Below are 24981 nucleotides of genomic sequence, written 5' to 3' on the forward strand. Positions count from 1 at the left end.
GATTTGACTTATATTGAGACTGTTTGATTCTTTTTTTATCTTTGCCACTGCACTGTAAATTCAGTAAGGTCTGTTTTTTCCCAGTGTTGTATCTCCATTGCCTGATACATGGTCCTCACGCAATATGCCCTTATATTAGTAAACCAAACTTTACAGAAGCTAGAAGAGAAAATTAGAAAAAAATTCTTAGGGCAAGGACACAACTCTTAGTGCACCATACTTGCTTTGGCACCACCAGAACCTGCAGAAAGATCTAAGTGGAAGTCACTCACGGTGAGAAGGTTTCTCTGAGCTGAGCCCAGCAAGGGGAACTATTTGAATAATTAAGGGGTGCTTCTTAGGGACAATAGATTGAAGTTCCTTTCCCCCTATCTTTCTGGACCCCCCTCAGTATATTTACCAAGACCCTTTTTCCTGTGCACAGTGCTTGGACACGCTCTGAAAGAAACGTGTCACTTTGGCTCCCCGTTACTTCATTACTGGTCGTTCTGATCTTAAGATGGCAATAATGGAGCCATTTTTCAAGAATGAAGGAAATCATAAAAATCTTTTTTCCCTGTGGTAGTTACAAGCTATCTTGATTTCTGAATTCTTGACCGGAGATAGGGGATGCTGCCAAGCTGCCCATTATGACCATCTAACCACCAATTTACATTTTAAATTTGTGATCTTTTAAAACAATTGGAGTTTTTCACAATGCCTGTTTTTCTTTTTTGTCTTGTTGAAATATAAATGTGCATTATTTTTAGAGGCTAATAGAACTATAGCAGTTTTAAGCAAAGAAATGTACATAGAAGTAATCAGTAAATTTTAAATAAGAATAGCTCACTATTTCAAAGGGACAATTAGTAAAATCTAGCCATGGCCTGTTTGTTTGTTTTTTAAGTCAGGTTTTCTTACAATAAGGTGAATGTTATGTATATGGAACTAAAAACACAGATGAAGTACTAGGGGATTATCACCAATGCAGTAATACATTGATTATTTTAAATTCAGTAAATATAATACAGATAACTCAAGCTATCATATCCATGTATTCTGGTATCAGCTTCTGGTATCAGCATCACATACATAGACTTAACTGTCTAAAACATTTTGATTACTAATTCACAGGATAGCCTTCCAACCCCATCTCCAGAAATAAAATATTTATTGAGCTCCTTTTGTTTGTAAGACCCCATTCTAAATGGCTAAGGAACAGTTTCAGAGGATAACATCAATTAAAGTTGCAAAAGTTGGTGCCTCTCTATAATAAACCTAGAGTATCGTCTAAATTATCTTGGACTCTTCCACTCTAGAATATATTAGAAAACACTCCAGTGATGCTCCCCACATTCAACTGACCTTAGGATTAATTCCATGCATAGCCTACTTACTAGTGGACTTACTTTCTGAGATACAAGACGTGACTCTTCCTACCTCCACACTGTTCTACTGCTTTTCCTGATGTGAATGACATTCCCTTTTATCCGTTGCACCTGTCAGATTTCTATTTATGCCCTTCACTATCCATGAAGCCCTCTTGAACCACTCAGGTTCACCTTAATCTCTCCATACCTGGACTGTAACATTATTGATTCTACTACATAAGTGGACACAAAATGAAAGAATTGCATGGTACGACACCACTACATTTTTATAGCACAACGTATTTTGCATCATTGGCAGAAAGTGTTCAATGAGTGACCGAAATCAATGAGAAGTAAAATATGAATACTGATTCGTAGAGGCAGTAAAATGTAGAGTATAGGAAGGAGCATGTGTCATGTTTTCCTGTATGTTACTTAAGGTTGGTTGAAAAGGAACAATATTGAATTCAGCCTTTGGCCAGAGGTTTCCTCACTACTTAGGAAGGCTTTCTAATTTCTCAACAAACGAATAATGTCTGGAACATAAACACAGTGCTACATCAAAGAAGTGTAATAAAGAGTTTTAAGGGACAAATTCATGGTGTGCCATGAGTTTGGATATTCATAAAGTTATTACTTTGTTTTCTTTTCCAACAAGGAGAATTACTGAAATATTTAAGGAACTTTGTGGCTGGAGAAGTATAAAAATTTTCATTTCTGTGAGAGTTGTGTAAGATATAGACTTAAAATTACATCATTCCACAGAAATATAAAAACTTCAGTAATCTGGGGTATTGCATGCATCAGAATGTTTTACTCTTTGGTTTAGATGATCTTTATTGACAGTGTTAGCTATTAGCATATTGTTGTTTATTTTTTCAGCTATTTGAATGACTTGGACAGAATTGCACAACCAAATTATATCCCAACTCAACAAGATGTTCTCAGAACCCGAGTGAAAACTACAGGAATTGTTGAGACCCATTTTACTTTCAAAGATCTTCATTTTAAGTGAGTATCTTCAAAACATATGATTTATGAATTTAGATACAGAACACATTGTTTAAGGAAAAAAAGGTATACTAATAAAAGTTTTAAAATGTTCAGAGTTTGAAATTACAAAAAATGTTTCACACCTGATTGGACAGAAGAATTTTGGGCTGAAAGAGGTCAAGAAACATTCAGGAGGAATAGTTATATTTTTATTTAAGAAAAAATAGCCATGCAAATTCCTTTTGCCTATATTTTTCACAGTGACTTAAATAAAAATAGTTTTTGGCTTTTATTTTTAAAAGAAAGTACTGCTCTAATATTTTATATTTTGGGAAAGTGTTGCCATCCAGTTTTAGGTTTCACTGATAGAATATATGCTTATTTATGGAAATATTTTTAAAAGTTACCTTTTTAAAAATTTTCACGAAGATTTTTATTTATGCAAACTCATGTTTGTACTATTTCATGATGAAAAATGTTCATTTAATTTACAGTGTACTATAACTTAACTGAAGTCTGAACAGAGAAGCACTAAGTGGTAGCCTTTAGAATGAAAGGGAATCTGGAGTTCATTTTGTCTAGTCTGCTCATTGTGTAATGAACTGGGCTGAGGGAAGTTCATTTAAACATTGCATTCAGATTTACAGAACTATGTTTTTCTTTTTCCAATAAGTAACAGTTTTCAAAGTATGAGAAAAACTGCTGAATTTTGCTTCAGTTAACTCCAGTGCTCTGAAACAGTATGATAGTAAAGCAGAATTTCTGAAACCATCTTAAAGAAAGGCTCCTAGTGAAAGATTGAAAACAGATATTCATCAGCTCACCTCGTAAAGAAGCTCAATATTACAAGTTGTGGGGAGCACAGCTAAATATATGCAACTATACCTCTGATTCTCTCCATAAGTATTTTAAATATAATACATTTGTTACTATCATTTATCACATTATCCCACATTCAGTGATTAATGTAATTAAGTTTTCCAGAAAACTAAAATTTAATTTGTTTTCCCTGGCAGCTTCCCTCCAAAAAAACAAACATTGCCCTGCTTTCTTAAACAGAGATCGATCATAATTAGTTTATCTGACCATGTAACTTTTGGTACTGTAACATGATACTGTTTTGCATTTGCTTTTAATTTTTTTCTGTTTTTTTTTGCTGTGGGCTTTTTTTTTTTCCTTTCCCTGCTGGTATGATCTCTTATTGAAATCTTATAGTTTGCTTACTATTTGGAGAATATTAAATAACCAAACTGAGGAATATTAAAATAGTATTATTTTAAATAATCTGATTAGTCTTATTTGATAACTGTTGCCAGATGTATTTAAAAATTATAAAGTGATTTTAATTATAAGGAAATTCACTATTAGATTTTAAGCTTTATTGGGTCTTTTTTTAATCCTAGTACACCTTAAATTCTGATTTTTTTTGGTTTTTATTTACCTTGCCTTAAGACCATATTCTATAGCAAATTTAAATTGTTACGTTCAGATGATGACTTTATTCTAACCATGAAGTTTCAGGAGAAAATGCATGGGGTTAGGGTTAGCAAGTAAGGATTCTGGACGTAGGCCCCTGGTTAGGTAAGGGCAAACTTGTTTAAGATTCTTAACAGACTGTTCCAATCTTGCTCATTGTCAGAGGTTTATACATAAAATGGTTACTGTCTATAAAAGGAAACAGAGAGGTGTGAGCTCTGTAAATGATGGGAAACGGCAAAGGTAAGTGTCACATCAATTATTTGGTGCTTTGGGCAATCTAACTGTGCAAAATTCAGTTTCGTTCTTCAGTAGATGCGCCCTAAACATTCGCTTCCAGACCATACACTTCACTTCCAGCCTAGGTTTCTCAAAGTTGCCATTTCAACATCAGGAGTTGTCTGTCATCATGATCCTTCCAGGAAGTCCACTTACCTTGCTCTATTTAGTCTCCTTGGGTGAGGTAAAATTTCACAGGATGCTTTTAGTTACTGTTTTCACTTGCGGACTTACAGATAAACATAGGTCTGTCAGGAACTTCAAATAAACTTTGTCTTATTTTGGATTTGAATTCTGTTAAATTACTATCATTGCTAACATATGGTTCCAACTTTGCTTTTTATATATTAAGTGAGCCTCAGAAGAATGAGGGCAAAAATATACTTAGAATAATTCTACTGGAAACTCACGTGTGCTTATCATTTTGTGTGTTTTGTGGTATAAATTCATTGTCTGATTTTTAACTGCTGATATAAAATTTCAGTTTCACTTATTTTGTGGTATGGGAATTAACAAATTCAAATTGAGGCAATAAGGCATTATAACTTAACAATATATATTATCACCTCTGTGACTAGGCATTTATGGAAAGTGTCTGTGAAGATTATTTTGCTTTAAAGGATTAACAGTTTTATCTTGTTATATTTTTGCTGAATATAGAATTAAAGCATCCCTTCTATTAGAAAATCATCATAACATGTTTCTATTCCTTTTCTTTAGTAATGTAATGTGCAGTTGGTTTTGGGGTGGAATGTCATTTATGGGGTTGGTATTTATATATGGTCAACTAGAATTGTCTCAGCCTTGGTCACAGTGGAATTAGATGACAGTCTGAGGGTAAGACAGCATAGCTCAGGATAGCCAATATATCCCCTTCCATCTTCCCTCCCTCCCCTTGCTCCCTCTAAAAAGAGAAACCTAAGAAAATGCAATTTCACTCCCTATTTGATATTAGTCAAAAGTCTCATCTTTTCATATGAAGGAGAACATACTATAATCTTGCTTTGTTTTGGGTTAAAGAAATAGAAGTTCAGAATTTGAAGATAATTCTCCTGTATTTGTGAAATAATGAAAATGCTCTGTGCACAGTCTGATCCTTTGTCATATTAGTTCTTAGTCATTTTTGCTCCTTGACTTATGAATTAGGCCAGTGATTCTCGAAGTGTGGTCCCCAGATCAGCAGCATCAACTTACCCACCTGGTGATTCTAATGCACACTAAAGTTTGAGAAGCAGTGGCTTAGATTAAACGTTCTTTATGACCAGTATATGAATGACCCTCATTCATTTCTACATTAAATAAATTGAAGATTTCTTCTGTATTCATATTACTTATCAAGTTAAAGTGCTTTTATATTTAACATTCCCACAGCATAACTGGAAGGTCTAGATCTTCAACATGGTAAAACTAACCTATTATTGATCCATTTATTTTTGTGTATGGTGTTAGACAATGTTGTAATTTCATTCTTTTACATGTAGCTGTCCAGTTTTCCCAGACTCACTTATTGAAGAGACTGTCTTTTCTCCATTGTATATTCTTACCTCCCTTGTCATAGATTAATTGACCAAAGGTGTGTGGGTTTATCTCTGGGCTTTCTATCCTAGTCCATTGATCTATAGTTCTGTTTTTGTGCCAGTACCATACTGTTTTGATTACTGTAGCTTTGTAGTATAGTCTGAAGTCAGGGAGTCTGATTCCTCCAGCTCTGTTTTTCTTTCTCAAGATTGCTTTGGCAATTCGGGGTCTTTCATGTTTCCAGATAAATTTTAAAGTTTTTTGGTCTAGTTCTGTGAAAAATGCCATTGGTAAAAAATAGTTGATTGAAAGTGTTTTGAAAGTTATTGATTGAAAGTGTTTTAAAATATTCTGTAGACACTGTTCATTCTTTCATTCAACAAATGTTTATGAAGTGCGTGTGTTTGTCCAGTGGATGGGATATAACATGGCCAAAACAAAGTCTTTGCCTTTATGTTGTTTTAGGGATGGGGGAGGAGAGGAGATGAAATAACTATTTAGGATTCGGGGGGTGATAATTGCTACAAAGAGAAATAAAGCAAGATGGCGGGGATATACTAGTTTCCTAAAGCTGCTGTAACAAATTACCACAAACTAGTGGCATATAACAATGGAAATTTATTCTTTGATAGTTGAAGCTAGAAGTTTAAAATCAGTTTGTCAGCAGGACTGTGCCCCTTCTGAAGGCTCGAAAAAAGAATCCTCCCTTGCCTCTTCTTAGCTTCTGGTGGTTGTCAGCAGTCCTTGGTGTTCCCTGCCTTACGGTCATATCACTCCAGTCCTTGGCCTTCTTCCCTGTGTGGGTCTGGTTCTTCTTTGCTTATTAGTTCACTCCTCAGTTTCTCTCCTTCATCTTGCATTTTACTTTAGCAGCAAGGAGAACCAAGGTTGTACCTTGCATTCTTCGCTTGAAAATTTTCTCAGCTAAATCTAAATATCCAGGTTCATCTCTTACAAGTCCTACCTTACACCCAGCACTAGAATAGTTAAGCCAAGTTTTTGCCACTTTAAAACAAGGATTACCTTTTCTGCAGTGTCCAATACTTCTCATTTCCTTCTGAGACCTCAACAAAAACATCTTTAACATTCATATATCTTTCAACATTGTGTTCATGATGATATATATTCATTCTCTAAGATAGAAGCTTTTCTACCGTCCTCTTTACTTCCATCTAAGTCTCATCAGAATCACCTTTAATATCCGTATTTCTAACCAACTATCTTTCAAGGCATTCTGGGCTTTTTCTGTCAAGTAACTCAAAATTCTTCCAGCCTTTCCCTATTACCCATTTCCAAAGCCACTTGCACAGTTTTGGGAATTAGTTTTACAGTATTACCCCACTCCGGCTACTAAAATTTGTGTCAGTCAGGGTTCTTGCAAGCAGCAGAACCAGTAGGTTCTGTGTATTTCAAGGAACTGGCTTAACGTGACTGTAGGTGCCAGCGAATTGGAAGTTTGTAGTGCAGGACAGCAGGCTCAGGTAGAAACTGATGTTACAGTATTGAGGCAGAATTTTTTTTTCTTCTGGGGAACTTCAGTTTTTGCTCTGAAGGCCTTTCAGCTCATTGCATGAGGGCTGCCCACATTATCAAGGATAATCTCCTTTACTGAGAATCGACTGACTATAGATGTTAACCATAACCAGAAAATATCTTCACCGCAGCACCCAGATTAGTGTTTGATTAAATAGCTGCGTATGATAGCCTAGCCAAATTGACACATAAAACCAGCCATCAACAGAGGGATAATGTGGGACAGGGTGGGTTTTGTTGTTATTTTACATGGAGTGGTCAGGAAATATGTGACATTTGATCAGAGAAGTTAGCTAAAATATATTATCTTTTTGGTAAAGTTGTCTTCAAATTGTGTTCCTTGGCAATTTAACAAATGGGTAATCATTTTAATTTCTTTTGTTCTTGTTTGATCTTTACTACCAGCTGTCCTTTTTATATCTTACCCATTTTGGTGTGTAGTAGAATCATTTTGTTATATAGCATACTTAAACTTAATGAACAATTTACTAGCTAAACTAATAGAAAGAATGGCACTTAAATGATGATAAAAGTAACAATACTAGTTACTTTTGTAATGAGTACAGATCTTATGTACTCAGATTTGGTTTATAGGCCAAAACTATTCTACAGGGAAAATTCTTTTTGCCTGAGAATTAAATAGGGACTATTTTAATTAGTGCAGTATCTAGATAAATGGAGCCTTTAAAAATGTACCAGTTTGCATAGTGTTTCCATTATGTAAGTGGTTATTTCTAGGTTGCATAACGTAATCTATGTGAATTCCAACTTGTGCTTAACTTAAACTCTTAACAAGGAAAGGAGGAAGATTATTGTTTTTATACTGTTTGTGTTACTACCCTGTACAGTAACCTACAGTGGTCTACTGTTGTGTATCATGTAAAAATTGAGTTTTTTTCAGTCCTAATTTTCAGACTATTCAGTAGGCCATCCATTTATCTCATCTCATTTTTTTTTTTTCTATACCATGGTTTTACTTTTTAATTTAGGCAGCTTGTTTGCCCCTGTTTAAATATGACTTGCTTGCCCAGCTTTTCTTACCTGGGATGGCTTCTCCTTTACATCTGCTGTATTGCTTCTGAGAGAAAACATTTTGTAGTTGGATGAGGGGCCCATGTTCTCTGCCTCTAATGTTCTGTGACTTTAGCAAATTGAATATATTCTATTATCTCTGCATTCTTACAGTGCTGCCCCTTCTTTTGTATTTGTTTTCATCTTCTGTTCTAAAGTGTTCTCATATGTTAATGAATGTGTTATTTTTTTTAGGGTATTTTGGGTTTTTTGTTTTGTTTTACTGTGAGATAAAAACAAAATGGTTTAAAAACCAGCAGACTTTTTTTCTTTGTGAAAATCAATTTGTGACATTATATTCCTCCCATAAAATCCTTTTCTCCTTTCTTTCCATCCCACATTCCCTATGCGATTTGGAGCTTTTTTGTTGATTTTTATAGAACTCCTCAGAGCCTCTGAACATTCAGCGTGATGTCAAACTCATTATTTTTCCTCTTACAGAATGTTTGATGTGGGAGGACAGAGATCTGAGAGGAAGAAGTGGATTCATTGCTTTGAAGGAGTGACCGCCATCATCTTCTGTGTGGCACTGAGTGACTATGACCTGGTTCTAGCTGAAGATGAAGAAATGGCAAGTAGAACCACTTTTAAAGATTGAGCATGGCATATGAAGGGCTGGAGATGTTGCCAAGAATTTTTCTGTGAAAAATTCTTGAAGATTTCTTACTAATGCCTAAATTAATTGAAAGTTCAGGCTGTTTTCTCTAACTTTTGTTTAGTATATTTCCCTTTTAGAATACAAAGAACAGATGGATCCTGGAAAAAGGGAAGACACAAAAAGTTAATCTCACCTCAACCCTAGTTGCTTAACTAGGCATTTATGTGATCTGGTATCCACATACTAAATGAAAATAAAGTTAGTTCCATTATAGTCCAAGGCTTATTTTTCTTAACTTATTACTTCTGCCAGCTCAGTAATCCTTGATCTCTGTTATACTTTGCTACTGTCATGTAATTTTCAGATGTGTTTCAGTGTACCATTAATCTGGGGAAAATATTTTTAATTAGAAAAAAGCTATGTGTCAGTTTCTTTTATTAAAATAAGTTATATACAATTATCATGCAGTAGGTGTAGTGCACATGTTCATTTCTGTCATTCTGGCACTATAAAATATATTAGTGCCCTTTTTGAAACCACAGATACTGGAAGGGCAGGAAACAGGAATTGGAGGTTTCCTTCCCTAATATACCATTATATTTAGGGTACTGGGCTAATTGTGTTTCAGCTTTTTCAGTTTAATTTATTAATCTTTAAAAAACTCTACTTTTAATGGAAACTTCAATTCACTCTGTAATAACGAGGTCTCCTTTGAAACGTTTGCACTTTGCATTTCTAGATCGCAGGGTCCTGCAGCACAGTGACACGCTGCCGGCGCTCAGCAAGTACTGGTTGAATACAAAAAAGTGATGAGTGATGTAGACACTCATCTTCCCTAAAATCAAAGTGTGTGCTTGTTCTTAAATGGCAAAAATATGTTTTTGTGGGATGTTACCTATTTTTCAGCTAAGTTCTACTGTATTACCATACTTTTTTTTTTCCACGCTCATTTTTTAAAAGTAATATTTCTTAAAATCCTTGCCATTATGACAAACTGGCTGTATTCTATTACAGAACCGAATGCATGAAAGCATGAAGTTGTTCGACAGCATATGTAACAACAAATGGTTTACAGATACATCTATTATACTTTTTCTAAACAAGAAGGATCTCTTCGAAGAAAAAATCAAAAAGAGCCCTCTCACTATATGCTATCCAGAATATGCAGGTATTTTACTTTCTGTAGATAACTTGTCAGCTCGTATATTTCTAAGTGAACGTTCCCCTAAGGCAAGATTTCAGTTGTTGATTTGAATCTTTTGGCTTAGTAATTCTTAACCTTTAAGAGAAATTATTTATCAAACTGCATTCAAGCACAAGTAGTTCCTTGAGTTGTGGGTGAGATGATTGGAAATAACATTCATTTTAGGGAAAAGCTTTTAGATAATTTTCTATGATGACTCCAAGTCTTCATAAACTTACGGTATTGATTGGTTCATCCAGTTAACAGATCTTATGTCAGGTATTGTGTGATGCACAATAAATAAAATGTGTCTCTGGTCACTGACTTAATGTCAAAGACAGAGGTACTCCTAAACAAACAGATACACAATAGCAGTGCAGCACACGAGTACAAAGGAACATGGATAGTAATTGGAAGGGGGAAAAAATTAGAAAGGAGTCTGTGAGTTAGCTAACTCCTCAGGGGAGTCAGGAAAGGTTTCACAAGAAATCCAGGCTTTGGTAATGAGACTGTTAGTGGTACTTTAATTTTACTACTGTGTAAAATGGTCTGCAGTGAGAAAAGGAGACCTGAGATGCAGTCCTGGCTTTTCCATAATTAGCTCTTTGATCTTGAACAAGGCAGTTAATGGGGTCTCACTACCCCATCTGTGAAATCAGAAGTTGGGCTAAAACATTGGTTAAGTTTAGTTCCTTGGAACATTTCCCTGGCTGCTATTGAAAGTGGGTGCAAGGAACAGTGATACCCCCCGCCCCCTGCCCCCCTCCACACTCAACTTCTCCCTCCCTAAGGCAGAGTAATTTAGCTTTCATCTGTTTTGCATATTGGGTTTCTGAATAAGGCTTTATTTTATTTTAATGAAGAAAGTTCGATGCCTAAAAAAAAAGTTTGACTACCAATAGTTTATCTCATCTCTAAATCTAAACATTATGAAGCTTGGTTAATTTAGCTAATTGATACAAGTTACCCTCACTCCATCCTCATTGTTAAAAAAAAAAAGGTCTCAAGAATTTTTTTGGTTGAAAAATGTGAAAGTGAAATATTACATTTATTGCATTATTTTTTTAACATCCTTATTGGAGTATAATTGCTTTACAATGCTGTTAGTTGCTGCTGTATAACAAAGTGAATCAGCTATACGTATACATCTATCCCCATATCCCCTCCCTCTTGCGTCTCCCTCCCACCCTCCCTATCCCACCCCTCTAGGTGGTCACAAAGCACCGAGCTGATCTCCCTGTGCTATGCGGCTGCTTCCCACTAGCTAGCTATTTTACATTTGGTAGTGTATATATGTCCATGCCGCTCTCTCACTTCGTCCCAACTTACCCCTCCCCCTCCCTGTGTCCTCAAGTCCATTTTCTACAGCTGCATCTTTATTCCTGTCCTGTTCCCAGGTTCTTCAAAACCACTTTTTTTTGTTTAGTTTTTTAGATTCCATACATATGTGTTAGCATACAATATTTGTATTTCACTTTCTGACTTACTTCACTCTGTATGACAGACTCTAGGTCCATCCACCTCATTACAGACAACTCAGTTTCATTTCTTTTTATGGCTGAGTAATATTCCATTGTATATATATATATATATATATATATATATATATATATGTGCCATATATATATATATATATATATATATATATGTGCCACATCTTCTTTATCCATTCATCTGTTGATGGACACTTAGGTTGCTTCCATGTCTTGGCTGTTGTAAGTAGAGCCACAGTGAACATTGTGGTACATGACTCTTTTTGAATTATGGTTTTCTCAGGGTATATGCTGGGTAGTGGGATTGCTGGATCGTATGGTAGTCCTATTTTTAGTTCTTTAAGGAACCTCCATACTGTTCTCCATAGTGGCTGCACCAACTTACATTCCCACCAACAGTGCAAGAGGGTTCCCTTTTCTCCACACCCTCTCCAGCATTTATTGTTTGTAGATTTTTTGATGATGGCCATTCTGACTGGTGTGAGGTGATACCTCCTTGTAGTTTCGATTTGCGTTTCTCTAATGATTAATGATGTTGAGCACCCTTTCATGTGTTTGTTGGCAATCTGTATGTCTTCTTTGGAGAAATGTCTGTTTAGGTCTTCTGCCCATTTTTGGATTGGGTTGTTTGTTTTTCTGATACTGAGCTGCTTGTAAATTTTAGAGATTAATCCTTTGTGAGTTGCTTCATTTGCAAATATTTTCTCCCATTCTGAGGGTTGTCTTTTCATCTTGTTTATGGTTTCCTTTGCTGTGCAAAAGCTTTTAAGTTTCATTAGGTCCCATTTGTTTACTTTTATTTTTATTTCCAGTACTCTAGGAGGTGGGTCAAAAAGGATCTTGCTGTGATTTATAGCATAAATAGAGTGTTCTGCCTGTGCTTTCCTCTAAGAGTTTTATAGTGTCTAGCCTTACATTTAGGTAAGGGGTTTCTCTGGATCTTTTGTGTTTCCATACAAATTGTGAAATTTTTTGTTCTACTTCTGTGAAAAATGCCGTTGGTAGTTTGATAGGGATTGTACTGGATCTGTAGATTGCTGTGGGTAGTGTAGTCATTTTCACAGTGTTGATTCTTGCAATCCAAGAACGTGGTATATCTCTCATAGCTCTCCGTCTGTTCGTATCATCTTTAATTTCTTTCATCAGTGTCTTACAATTTTCTGCATACAGGTCTTTTGTCTCCTTAGGTAGGTTTATTCCTAGGTATTTTATTCTTTTTGTTGCAATGGTAAATGGGAGTGTTTCCTTAATTTCTCTTTCACATTTTTCATCATGAGTGTATAGGAATGCAAGAGATTTCTGTGCATTAATTTTGTATCCTGGTACTTTACCAAATACATTGATTAGCTCTAGTAGTTTTCTGGTAGCATTTTTAGGATTCTCTATGTATAGTGTCATGTCATGTGCAAACAGTGACAGTTTAACTTCTTTTCTGATCTGGATTCCTTTTATTTCTTTTTCTTTTCTGATTGCTGCGGCTAAGACTTCCAAAACTAGGTTGAATAATAGTGGTGAGAGTGGACAACCTTGTCTTGTTCCTGATCTTAGAGGAAATGGTTTCAGTTTTTCACCATTGAGAACGATGTTGGCTGTGGGTTTGTCATATATGGCTTTTATTATGTTGAGGTAGGTTCCCACTATGCCTACTTTCTGGAGAGTTTTTATCATAAATTTGTGTTGAATTTTTTCACAAGCTTTTTCTGCATCTATTGAGATGATCATATGGTTTTTCTCCTTCAATTTGTTAATATGGTGTATCACATTGATTGACTTGCGTATATTGAAGAATCCTTGCATCTCTGGGATAAATCCCACTTGATCATGGTGTATGATCCTTTTAATGTGCTGCTGGATTCTGTTTGCTAGTATTTCGTTGAGGATTTTTGCATCTATGTTCATCACTGATATTGGCCTCTAGTTTTCTTTTTTCATGACACCTTTGTCTGGTTTTGGTATCAGGGTGATGGTGGCCTCATAGAATGAGTTTGGGAGTGTTCCTCCCTTTGCTATATTTTGGAAGAGTTTGAGAGGATAGGTGTTAGCTCTTCTCTAAATGTTTGATAGAATTTGCCTGTGAAGCCGTCTGATCCTGGGCTTTTGTTTGTTGGAAGAGTTTTAATCACAGTTTCAATTTCAGTGCTTGTGATTGGTCTGTTTTTATTTTCTGTTTCTTTCTGGTTGTCTCAGAAGGTTGTGCTCTTCTAAGAATGTGTCCATTTCTTCTAGGTTGTCTCTTTTATTGGCATAGAGTTGCTTGTAGTAATCTCTCATGATCCTTTGTATTTCTGCAGTGTCAGTTGTTACTTCTCCTTTTTCATTTCTAATTCTGTTGATTTGAGTCTTCTTTTTTTTCTTGATGAGTCTGGCTAACGGTCTATCAATTTTGTTTTTCTTCTCAAAGAACCAGCTTTTAGTTTTATTGATCTTTCTGTTTCATTTCTTTTTCATTTAAATCTGATCTTTATGATTTCTTTCCTTCTGCTAACTTTGGGGGTGTTTTGCTCTTCTTTCTCTAATTGCCTTAGGTATAAGGTTAGGTTGTTTATTTGAGATGTTTATTGTTTCTTGAGGTAGGATTGTATTGCTATAAACTTCTCTCTTAGAACTGCTTTTGCTGCATCCCATAGGTTTTGGGTCATCGCGTTTTCATTGCCATTTGTTTCTAGGTTTTTCTTTCTTTGCAGTATGTGGGCCTCTTACTGCTGCGGCCCCTCCCGTTGCAGAGCACAGGCTCCGGACGTGCAGGCTCAGCGGCCATGGCTCACGGGCCCAGCCGCTCCGCAGCATGTGGGATCCTCCCAGACCAGGGCACGAACCTGTGTCCCCTGCATTGGCAGGCAGACTCCCAAACACTGCGCCACCAGGGAAGCCATCTAGGTGTTTTTTGATTTCAGTGATCTCTTGGTTATTTAGTATTGTACTGTTTAGCCTCCATGTATTTGTATTTTTTACCGATTTTTTTCCTGTAATTGATATCTAGTCTCATAGCATTGTGGTTGGAAAAGATACTTGATACGATTTCAATTTTCTTAAATTTACCAAGGCTTGATTTGTGACCCAGGATATGATCTATCCTGGAGAATGTTCCATGAGCACTTGAGAAGAAAATGGATTCTGTTGTTTCTGGATGGAATGTCCTAGAAATATCAATTAAGTCCCTCTTGTTTAATGGACCATTTAAAGCTTGTGTTTCCTTATTTATTTTCATTTTGGATGATCTGTCCATTGGTGAAAGTGGGGTCTTAAGGTCCCCTACTATGAACGTGTTACTGTCGATTTCACCTTTTATGGCTGTTAGCATTTGCCTTTTGTATTAAGGTGCTCTTCTGTGTTGGGTGCATAAATATTTACCATTGTTGTATCTTCTTCTTGGATTGATCCCTTGATCATTATGTAGTGTCCTTCTTTGTCTCTTGTAATAGTCTTTATTTTAAAGTCTATTTTGTCTGATATGAGAATTGCTACTCCAGCTTTCTTTTGATTTCCATTTGCGTGGAATATCTTTTTCAGTCTGTATGTATCCCTGGGTCTGAAGTGGGTCTCTTGTAGACAACATATATACGGGTCTTGTTTTTGTATCCATTCAGCCAGTCTGTGCCTTTTGGTTGGAGCATTTAATCTGCTTACACTTAAGGTAATTATTGACATGTATGTTCCTATTTGTTTTGGGTTTGTTATCGTAGATGTTTTCCTCGTGTTTCCTGCCTAGAGAAGTTCCTTTAGCATTTGTTTTAAAGCTGGTTTGGTTGTGCTGAATTCTCTTAGCTTTTGCTTGTCTGTAAAGGTTTTAATTTCTCTGAATGAGATCCTTGCTGGCTAGAGTAATCTTGGTTGTAGGTTTTTCCCTTTCATCCCTTTCAATATGTCTTGCCACTCCCTTCTGGCTTGCAGAGTTTCTGCTGAAAGATCAGCTGTTAACCTTATGGGGATTCCCTTGTGTGTTACTTGTTGTTTTTCCCTTGCTGCTTTTAATATGTTTTCTTTGTATTTAATTTTTGACAGTTTGATTAATATGTGTCTCGGCGTATTTCTCCTTGGATTTATCCTGTATGGGACTCTATTTCCTTTCCCACGTTAGGGAAGTTTTCAACTATCATCTCTTCAAATATTTTCTCAGACCCTTTCTTTTTCTCTTCTTCTGGAACCCCTGTAATTCGAATGTTGGTGTGTTTAATGTTGTCCCAGACGTCTCTGAGATTGTCCTCAATTCTCTTCATTCTTATTTCTTTATTCTGCTCTGCAATAGTTATTTCCACTATGTTATCTTCCAGGTCACTTATCTGTTCTTCTGCCTCAATTATTCTGCTATTGATTCCTTCTGGAGTATTTTTAATTTCAGTAATTGTGTTGTTCATCACTGTTTGTGTGCTCTTTAGTTCCTCTAGATCCTTGTTAAATGTTTCTTGTATTTTCTCCATTCTATTTCCAAGATTTTGGATCATCTTTCCTATCATTACTCTGAATTCTTTTTCAGGTAGACTGCCTGTTTCCTCTTCATTTGTTCAGTCTGGTGGGTTTTTACCTTGCTGCTTCATCTGCTGTGTGTTTCTCTGTCTTCTCATTTTGTTTAACTGACCGTGTTTGGGGTCTCCTTTTCGCAGGCTGCAGGTTCGTAGTTCCCGTTGTTTTTGGTGTCTGCCCCCACTGGGTGAGGTTGGTTCAGTGGGTCGTGTAGGCTTCCTGGTGGAGGGGACTCGTGCCTGTGTTCTGGTGGGAGGGGCGGCGCACGGTGGTGTGTTTTTGGGTATCTGTGAACTTAGTAGATTTTAGGCAGCCTGTCTGCTAACGGGTGGGGTGGTGTTCCTGTCTTGCTAGTTGATTGGCATGGGTCATCCAGCACTGGAACTTGCTGGCCTTTGGGTGGAGTTGAGATGGAGATCTCTGGCTTGCTGGCTGTTGGGTGGATGTGGGTCTTAGCATTGAGACGGAGATCTTTGGGAGACCTCTCACTGATTGATATATTACATGGGGCCAGGAGGTCTCTGTGGTCCAATGTCCTGAACTCGGCTCTCCTACCTCAGCGGCCCAGGCCTGCCTCCAGGCCCAGGCACCAAGTCCCTGTCAGCCACACGGAGACAAATGGCATCTTGATGCTGCAATGCTGAGTGTAGTTCCAGGGGAAGGAGCTTGCTGGTGCTACTCTTGCTGCTCCGGGTGACCGCTGCCTCTGTTAACAGCTCCACTAAGCCTGAGGGTCTACAAGCTGCAGGAAGATGAGACCACCCGGGGCAGCCTTCAAGCCGTGATTCTTGCCATGATCCCTGCTGTTGCTGTCACGGAATCTGGCTTCCCCCACTGCTGCCCAAGTCTCAGGAATTTGTTTCATTATAAACAAAATTTGTCAATTTTGTGTTCAGTAAATTGTACTGCCTTTTCACAGGCAGTGTTAAAACAACGATACGATATCAGTGCTTTCACATCCCACTTATGTAGGTGAGAGCACTGTGATTTAATGAAGCAATAGAGTCCAAATCCAGACCCAAGTCTGTTGCACTCCTGCATCCAGGACATTAACAACCAGAATACATTTAATTATATATTTTCAATGGAGGCAAAGCAGGAGGGTCTCCCATCAGTATGATCCTCCTCTCATTACTACAGCCCTTTCTATGTATCGCAAAGTTACACTTTGAAATAATTGCACAGAATTAACTTAGTTTTGTTTTCTTTTTGAAAGTCAGTGTCCTAAGTCACCTTATTCAGAAACATTTTTAGTGCTTTATAGGAATAAAATTATTTATAGTTCTAATTGCAAGATTGAAGTTACCCAGAATCAAGGTGGCTCTGTTTGGCCTTTACTTTCCTCTGTCTTTCAGTTCATGTTTGTCATTTTCTATTGTGAAGTAGCCCTTTTGTGCTAATATTATCAGAGGACCCCAATCAATCCTCACATATTACATACTTGCAATCAATCCTCACATATTACATACTTGCAGGGATTTTTAGAGCAGCCAAGAAGATAGTTGTTAGCTCTTTTTTTGTCAGGTATGCATTGTGTTCAAAATGTTTCTCGTATGTTGTCGAGTTAATAAGAATCACTGATCTCAGGCTCTGTGAGCAAGGAGAGTATTACATAATTCTTTCATAGTCCCAGTGTTAAGACTATAATTAAAAACTTCATTGCACACGCTAAGTATTGATGCTGTCACCTCTTGTTGCACCCTCAACTCTTAATCCCTGTGGCTATGTTTGCTGTAGGAGAACCCATTGTAGCCTCCAAGCTACTCACTTGATTTATCCCCTACCTCTCTCTGCTCCTGTCTTCTCCTCTTTTTATCTATTTACATTTTGGCATTTCACCAGATTCCGTCTGTAGTCTTATAATCTTCTAGCACTCCATTCTTTCATAGTCATATTTATTCTCAGCATGATAAATTCAGTTGTCAACTCTAATTTCTCTGTTGAGACTCAGGCTTGCATTTCCAACTGCTTGTTGAATCTGTCCATGTTTTTTAGCACCTGAGACTCCAACTGAATTCATGTTATTTTTTTTATTCAAATCTCCTTTATCTCCCTTTGAATTATATCACCAGGCACCCAATTCTCCAGTATTGAACCAGATTATCATCTGTACTTAACCTTTATTCAAGACAGTTCTATCACGTTAGAAAATATCTGTCACCTTCCCCCTAGTCATTCTTTTCCAAAACTTAAAATCAAGTTGAGGAATGTATCTTGTAGTTCTAGGGATTCAGTAATCTAACCAGCTGCCCACAATAGATACAGCAAATTGAGCCATGCACTCAGGGCAAGCTGTTTTCTCAAAACATGTTTTTAATTTAGAGGTTGTATTAGCTTCTGTGAATCAAGAAGACATTGTTTATTGCTTTAGAATTTCAGAGTACCAACCTTATTATGATTTAATAAGTTAAAATTTGATTTGTAGAGTATATGGTTGTCTGCTAGCAACTTAAGAGATAAAATTTAAACTTATTTTGACAACTTGGAAAAATTCATAGAAACAAACATACAACCTACCAAGTTTGAATCATGAAGAAATAGAAAATCTGAACAGCCTATGTTAGTAAGGAGATTGAATCAGTAATCAGAAACCTCCCAATAAACAAAGTTCATGACCAGATGACTTTACTGGTGAATTCTGCTAAACACAAAAGAATTAATTGTTAGCAGTCCTTCTTAAACTCTTCCAAAATTGGAAGCATTCTCTCCTTTTCCATAACTCATTTTACCAGGCCACCATTACCCTGTTACCAAAACCAGGCAAGTATGCCACAAGAAAAGAAAATTACAGGCCAATATCCCTGATAAACATAAATGCAAAAATCTTCAACAAAATATTAGCAAACTGAATTCAGCAATAAATTAAAAGGATCATTACACCACAACTATGTGAGATTTACTCCGAGGATGCAAGCATATAGTTCACTGTCTGCAAAACAAAATGAAGGATAAAAATCACAAGATCATCTCAACAGATGCAAAAAAAAAAAGCATTTGACAAAATTCAACATCCATTTAGGATAAAAACTCAACAAAATGGGTACAGAGGGAATGTACCTCAATATAATAAAGGCCTATAGCTGATATCATACTCAACAGTAAAAAGTTGAAAGCTTTTCCTCTAAGATCGGGAATAAGACAAGGTTTCCCAGTCTCACCACTTTCATTCAACATAGTATTTACAAGTCCTATCACTGCAGTTTAAGCAAGAAAAAGAAAAGGCATCCAAATCAGAAAGCAAGAAGTAAAACTGCCACTATTTGCACAAGACATGGTATTATACATAGAAAATCTCAGATTCACAAAAAAACTTAAAACGCATAATCAGTGAATTTAGTAAAGTTGCATGATACAAAAATCTGTAACACTAGTAATGAACTATAAGAAAAACTGAAACAGTCAGATTTACAGTTGCATTAAAAGAAGAAAATTTCTAGGAATAAATTTAACCAAGGAGAGGAAAGGCCTGTACACTGAAAACTAAAACATAGATGAAAGAAATTGAAGAAGATACACATAAATGGAAAGATATTCCATGCCCATGGATTGGAGGAATATTAATATTGTTAAAAAGGTCCGTACTACCTAAAGTTGTCTAACAGTGTCAGTGCAATCCCTTTCAAAATTCTAATGGCATTTTTCACAGAAAGAGAATAGTCCTAAAATTCTGAATCACAAAAGACTCCAAAAGCTAAAGCAATCTTGAGAAAGAAGAACAAAGCTGGAGGCACTGTGCACCCTAATTTCCAACTATATTACACAGCTACAGTAATGAAAACAGTGTGGTATTGGCATAAAAAACAGACACATATATCTGAGGAACAGAATAGAGAGCCCAGAAGTAAACCCATGTATACATGATCAAGTAATTTATGACAGATGACCCAAGAATATACAACGGGGAAGGAAGTCTCTTCATTAAATGGTGTTAGGAAAACTGGACAGCCACATGCTAAAGAATGAAACTGGACTGCTTTCTCCACCATACACAAAAATAAACCCAAACAGATTAAAGACTCGAACGTGAGACCTCAAACCCTTGAACGTAAGACCTGAAACCATAAAACTCCTAGAAGAAAACACAGGCCGTAAGCTTGACAGTCGTGATTTTTTTTTTTAAGTTTGGCACCAAAAGCAAAGGCAACAAAAGCAAAAATAAACAAGTTGGGTGATATCATCAAACTAAAAAGCTTCTGCACAGCAAAGGAAACCATCAACAAAATAAAAATGCAGCCTAAGGAATGGGAGAAAATATTTGCAAAACATTTATCTGATAAGGGCTTCATATCCAAAATGTACAGTCATCCCTCAGTATCCTTGGGAGATTGGTTTCAGGACCTGCCATAGATACCAAAATCTATGGATGCTCAAGTCCCTTACATAAAATGGCATAGGACAGTTGGTGCTCCATATTTGCTGGTTATAAACCCACAGATGCAGAGGGCCAGCTGTATAAAGAACCCATACAAGTCAGTAACAAAAACACAATTTCACTATTAAAATGGACAGAGGATCTGAATAGACATACCAGTGGCCGACATGTCCGTGAAAAGGTGCTCAACGTCACTAACAATCAGGGAAACGCAAATCAAAACCACAATGAGCTACCACCTCACACCCATTAGAATGGCCGTTATCATAAAGAAAAGAAATGCCAGACGTTGGTAAAGACGTAGAAAAACAGGAACCCTTGTACCCTATTGCTGGGAATGTAAATTGGTGCAGCCATTATGGAAAACAATATGGAGATTCCTCAATAAATTAAAAATAGAACTACCATATGATTCAGCCATTCCACTTCTGGGTATTTATTTGAAGAAGATGAAAACACTTTCTGGAAAAGATACATGCACGTCTCTGTTCATTGCAGCATTACTTAGAGTAGCCAAGCTATGAAAACAGCTGGTGAAGTGCAGGGGAGGGAAAGCACTGCAGTAACACAGGTGGTACTTTGAATACAGGTTTCCTCCTGACATGGAGTGAGCCTCAGATGTGGAACAGAGGGTCTTAGAATGGCTTTACCAAGCAGGCGGGGTAACAGAGGACCTTGAAGTCCAGGCGTATAATTTTGTGTTATTACTGCAAGTGACAGAATTAACAGTTTTTTTCAAAGGAACATTTTATTGAAGTATCATATGTATACATATATGAACTATAAAGTATATAGATACTCACATACTTAGCACAAATGTGAAACTTACTGAATTTTAAAAAGTGAAAACACTGATAATATGCACCTTTCAGGTCAAGAAATAGAACATTTCCAGGTCCCCAGAAACCCTGTCATGCCCCTCCCCAGTCTTAACTGATCAACTTCCATCCACCCACCTACTCACACAAAGAGTTAACCACTATTATGACTTCTGTCTTCATCGATTAATTTTGATTGTTTCCAAACCTGTTTTCTAAACATTAGTTGTTTACAGTATATACTGTTTTGTGTCTGCCTTCATTTGTTCAACAGTATGTTTATGAAGCTCAGCTATAGTATTGTGTGCAGCAGTAGTTCTTTTATTCTCATTTCTCTATGGCAGCTCATTGTGTGAATATATACCAGGATTTAGTAGCCCGTCTGCAGTTAATGAACTTTTGGGTTGTTTCCTAAAGTAGAAGTTCTGCTGTTAACAGTCTTTATGTGTCTTCTAGTGAACATATCTATATAGTTCTGTCAAGGACACCCCTGGAAAACTGAACTCTTGGGTCACAGAGTATGTGTGATTATCTTTAGATACTGCCAAGCATCAAAGTGTTGTACTCAGGAGTCTTCAGTCACCTGAAAGCAGAAGTGTGTCATTCACCTTTTTGTAACCTCATAGGCATAAACAACATTGTAGACCCTTGTACAGTTTTTGAATACAAAAATTGAGAAATGCTAATTAATGTATACATAGGAAGGGGAATAAAAAGTACCAATCAGCATCGGCCAACATTTCTTGATCCAGCCACCAGGCTTAGAAGTGAAATAGTGTGCTGCCACCATGTTAGGATGTAGAGTATAAGGGGTTAGAAAAAAAGGGACTCTGACAGTTGGAGATTGAGGCAGGAACAGAGATCATGGGGAACGTGGAATACCGTGCTTTTTTGTTTTTAAGGGTAACTTATAGTCATTACAGGGTGATTAACATTGGGTATGTTTCACTTAGAAGAAATAGTTTATCTTAGTCTCGAAGGGCAAAGACGATTATAGAGTCCACATATTTTACACATAAGAAACTGATTTCAGTATTTTAAGGTCCATGTTGCTTAGTGGTATACTCATTTTAACTTCGCCTTATGTTTCTTTCCTTTTCCCATATCAGGCTCAAACACATATGAAGAGGCAGCTGCATATATTCAATGTCAGTTTGAAGACCTCAATAAAAGAAAGGACACGAAGGAAATATACACCCACTTCACATGTGCCACAGATACCAAGAATGTGCAGTTTGTCTTTGATGCTGTAACAGATGTCATCATAAAAAATAATCTAAAAGATTGTGGTCTCTTCTGAGTTTTGCAGTAAATGGTAAAATGCATTTTCAAACCAAATGAGTACTTATATGTGGATCTCTCTACACTAGAATCTTGCAGCAACACAGAATGTAGTATATGGGAAATGCATCTGGGACCTGACCAAAATTGGTTTTTTGTTGGTTTTTTTTTTTAACTGGAAGTAATGGAAGGTCCTTTCTTAAATGTGAGAGGTGGTCCTGCAGTGTGAAACTAAGGGCAGTGTTAAAGCTGGACTCTAGTGTACTGATGACTTCTGTGTAAGTGTAAATATGCAAATGTATGTATACATGTATTTATGACTTTAGTTTTCCACATTACTTTTAGGTATTAAGAGTGGCAACTTACGATTTTAGCGTGATGGCTTGGGAAATAACAGAAATATTAAGTACTTTGTACTGAAAGACTATTATGTTTGCCAGTTTTAAACAGCTTTATTTATGTTCATATCCTGTAAATTTTTAAGTACAGTCATTAATATTAGGACACATTGCAGCCCTTGTCTTGATTATATGTATACTTGTAATCATAAAAATGTTATTTGTACAAACATTGCACAGACTATTTTAATAACATGATTTGTTCTTTAAATTTAATGTGTTTCATTGAAACGTTCTTGAAGTGGAGGAGTATACCTGCCTTTGGATCAGTTAAACATTGTATGCATTTCAGTTTTTCTTTTAAGAATGCATGCTAATCTGATTCTACATTAGATTTGGTTTGAAAACAAATTTCAGATTTTTGAGGATATACTTACAGACTTATTATAAATTCTTAATTTTTATTCGGTTGGTTTGTTTTCACTTTGAATTTTAATATTTGGATGGTATTCATGCATTGCCTTAAAGGTGATGCCAGATTTTTATACACTTTAAATAACTACATTTTTATTTATAACTAAGTTTAGGTGGGTGTGAGAGCATTTTTGTGGGTAAAAAATAAGTTAGCATAATGAATTTTGAGACATTCATTTGCGTATTTCCTTTGGGAAATCCCTTGTACCTACTATACATGATAGCTCCTTGTTTAGAAGATAACAGGAAAGATCTTTGAATATTCTGCTGATGATAAAATGCAAGCTTTAAATTCATATATGTAAGTAACTAGTTTCAAATTTAATTATCACGCTATGTTAAAATTACTTTTTTCCCTTAGATTATTCAAATTGCCTCCACTTGCCTGAGTTTGTATTATTTCTTTTTAAACTGTGCTATTATTTCTGAGAATGAAATGGGCAATTACACTTAGAAAATGAGTAGCAGGATTTAATTAAGTCAGTGATTGTGTGTATCCTCAAGTAAGTGTTACATTTCTGCTAGATACTGAATTTTGATAGTCATTTTTAATTATTCATGGTGTGTCTCTATGACCTTGTTTCAGCAAAGTGAATAGCATTCCATACCCTACTTCTCTTTTTTACTCATCTTGAAAAAGTTAGTCTTTCAGTAAGCTTCATGGGTAAGTAGTTTCTAAATTTAGTTGTGTGCTGTCATTCTGTTGAAGTCTCTGTGGTTTGTGTGTGTGTGTGTGTGTGTGTGTGCGCGTGTGTGTATAACCGTTTCATTTTGGGGATTTGTTTTTCTTCTTTGTAATGTAGAGAAATTCAAAAATTTCTTAACAAAATTCTTCAAATGTGTTAGTTTAGATTCTTTATGTGCCTTTGATGAAAGATATGTTTTCATTAATTTTATGGATGGAAGACCTGTTGTATTCATATTATGAAGCTATGTATGAAGTTCAACTATCCTGTAAATCAATTTGAATCATGAGAAATAAGTTTAAAACGCCACAAGAAGCACATATTGGTGACCATAATTGATGAATTCCTGAACTTTAGTCTGTGTAATTGTGTTACTAATAAAACCTAATAAATTTGAATTTTTAAAATTTTACAAACCTGTTGGCTAATACATGTTTTGCATTACCATTTAAGTATCAGTCTGTTGTGTGTTCATTTCTTCTTTCTCTGTGTTGTCCTTCTGCAACTTCATCTACTCCAGAAGCTTGAGTTTTCCCTGCCCCAAGTTTCCTCATGAGATGTGGTGCCACATTTGGAATTGCCTGCTTGATATCCCCTTCTGAGAAGTGACTGCCTGCTCCAATTCAGTATGTGCAAACCAAATTCATCACTTTCCCTGTCAACAAGTTCTCACCCTCTGACTTTGTCATGCACTTTGTCATTCATTTAATCCCTCAGTGGGGAATTTTTCAGCCGTATAAGTCACCATTTGCTCACAAGCCTACTTTCCCAGTGCCTCACATGTGTTTTTTGTTTGTTTTCTCTTTTCCATTCCCACTACCACCTACTGAATTCAGGTCTTTGCTTAACTTCCACTTAAAATGTCTTATTACATTCCCCACTTCCAGTTTCTCCCTTCTTTAATCCAGGTTACTTATCCTAATCTAGAACTCTGGCTGCGTTTTCTGTGCATTGGCTCTGACTTGTCAATAAAGTGAAATCTAACTTGGCCTTCCATTCCAGGCTCTTCATCATCTGAGCCCACTTCACTACGTCCCCTCTCTCTCCCTCACATTCTA

The 24981-nt window shown here is 36.4% G+C and overlaps 1 protein-coding gene across 4 annotated transcripts in view; it reads left to right on the plus strand.

The window, feature by feature from the left end:
- Nucleotides 1-24343, plus strand: part of GNAI1 (G protein subunit alpha i1) — an 89445-nt gene extending 65102 nt beyond the window's left edge. For 3 of the 4 annotated variants that reach the window (XM_029233826.1, XM_029233828.1, XM_029233827.1), the window contains exons 6-9: nt 2232-2360; nt 8661-8790; nt 9832-9985; nt 22254-24343. In XM_029233826.1, the coding sequence (XP_029089659.1) occupies nt 2232-2360; nt 8661-8790; nt 9832-9985; nt 22254-22444 (604 nt within the window). In that variant the 3' untranslated portion in view covers nt 22445-24343. The remainder of the gene's footprint in view (nt 1-2231; nt 2361-8660; nt 8791-9831; nt 9986-22253) is intronic. The other variant, XM_029233825.1, reaches the window with a different exon arrangement.
- The last annotated feature ends 638 nt before the right edge of the window (nt 24344-24981 follow it).

This window comes from Monodon monoceros, unplaced genomic scaffold (assembly GCF_005190385.1).
Source record: "Monodon monoceros isolate NGI ecotype Baffin Bay Population unplaced genomic scaffold, NGI_Narwhal_1 Super_Scaffold_2, whole genome shotgun sequence".
Lineage (NCBI taxonomy): Eukaryota > Metazoa > Chordata > Mammalia > Artiodactyla > Monodontidae > Monodon > Monodon monoceros.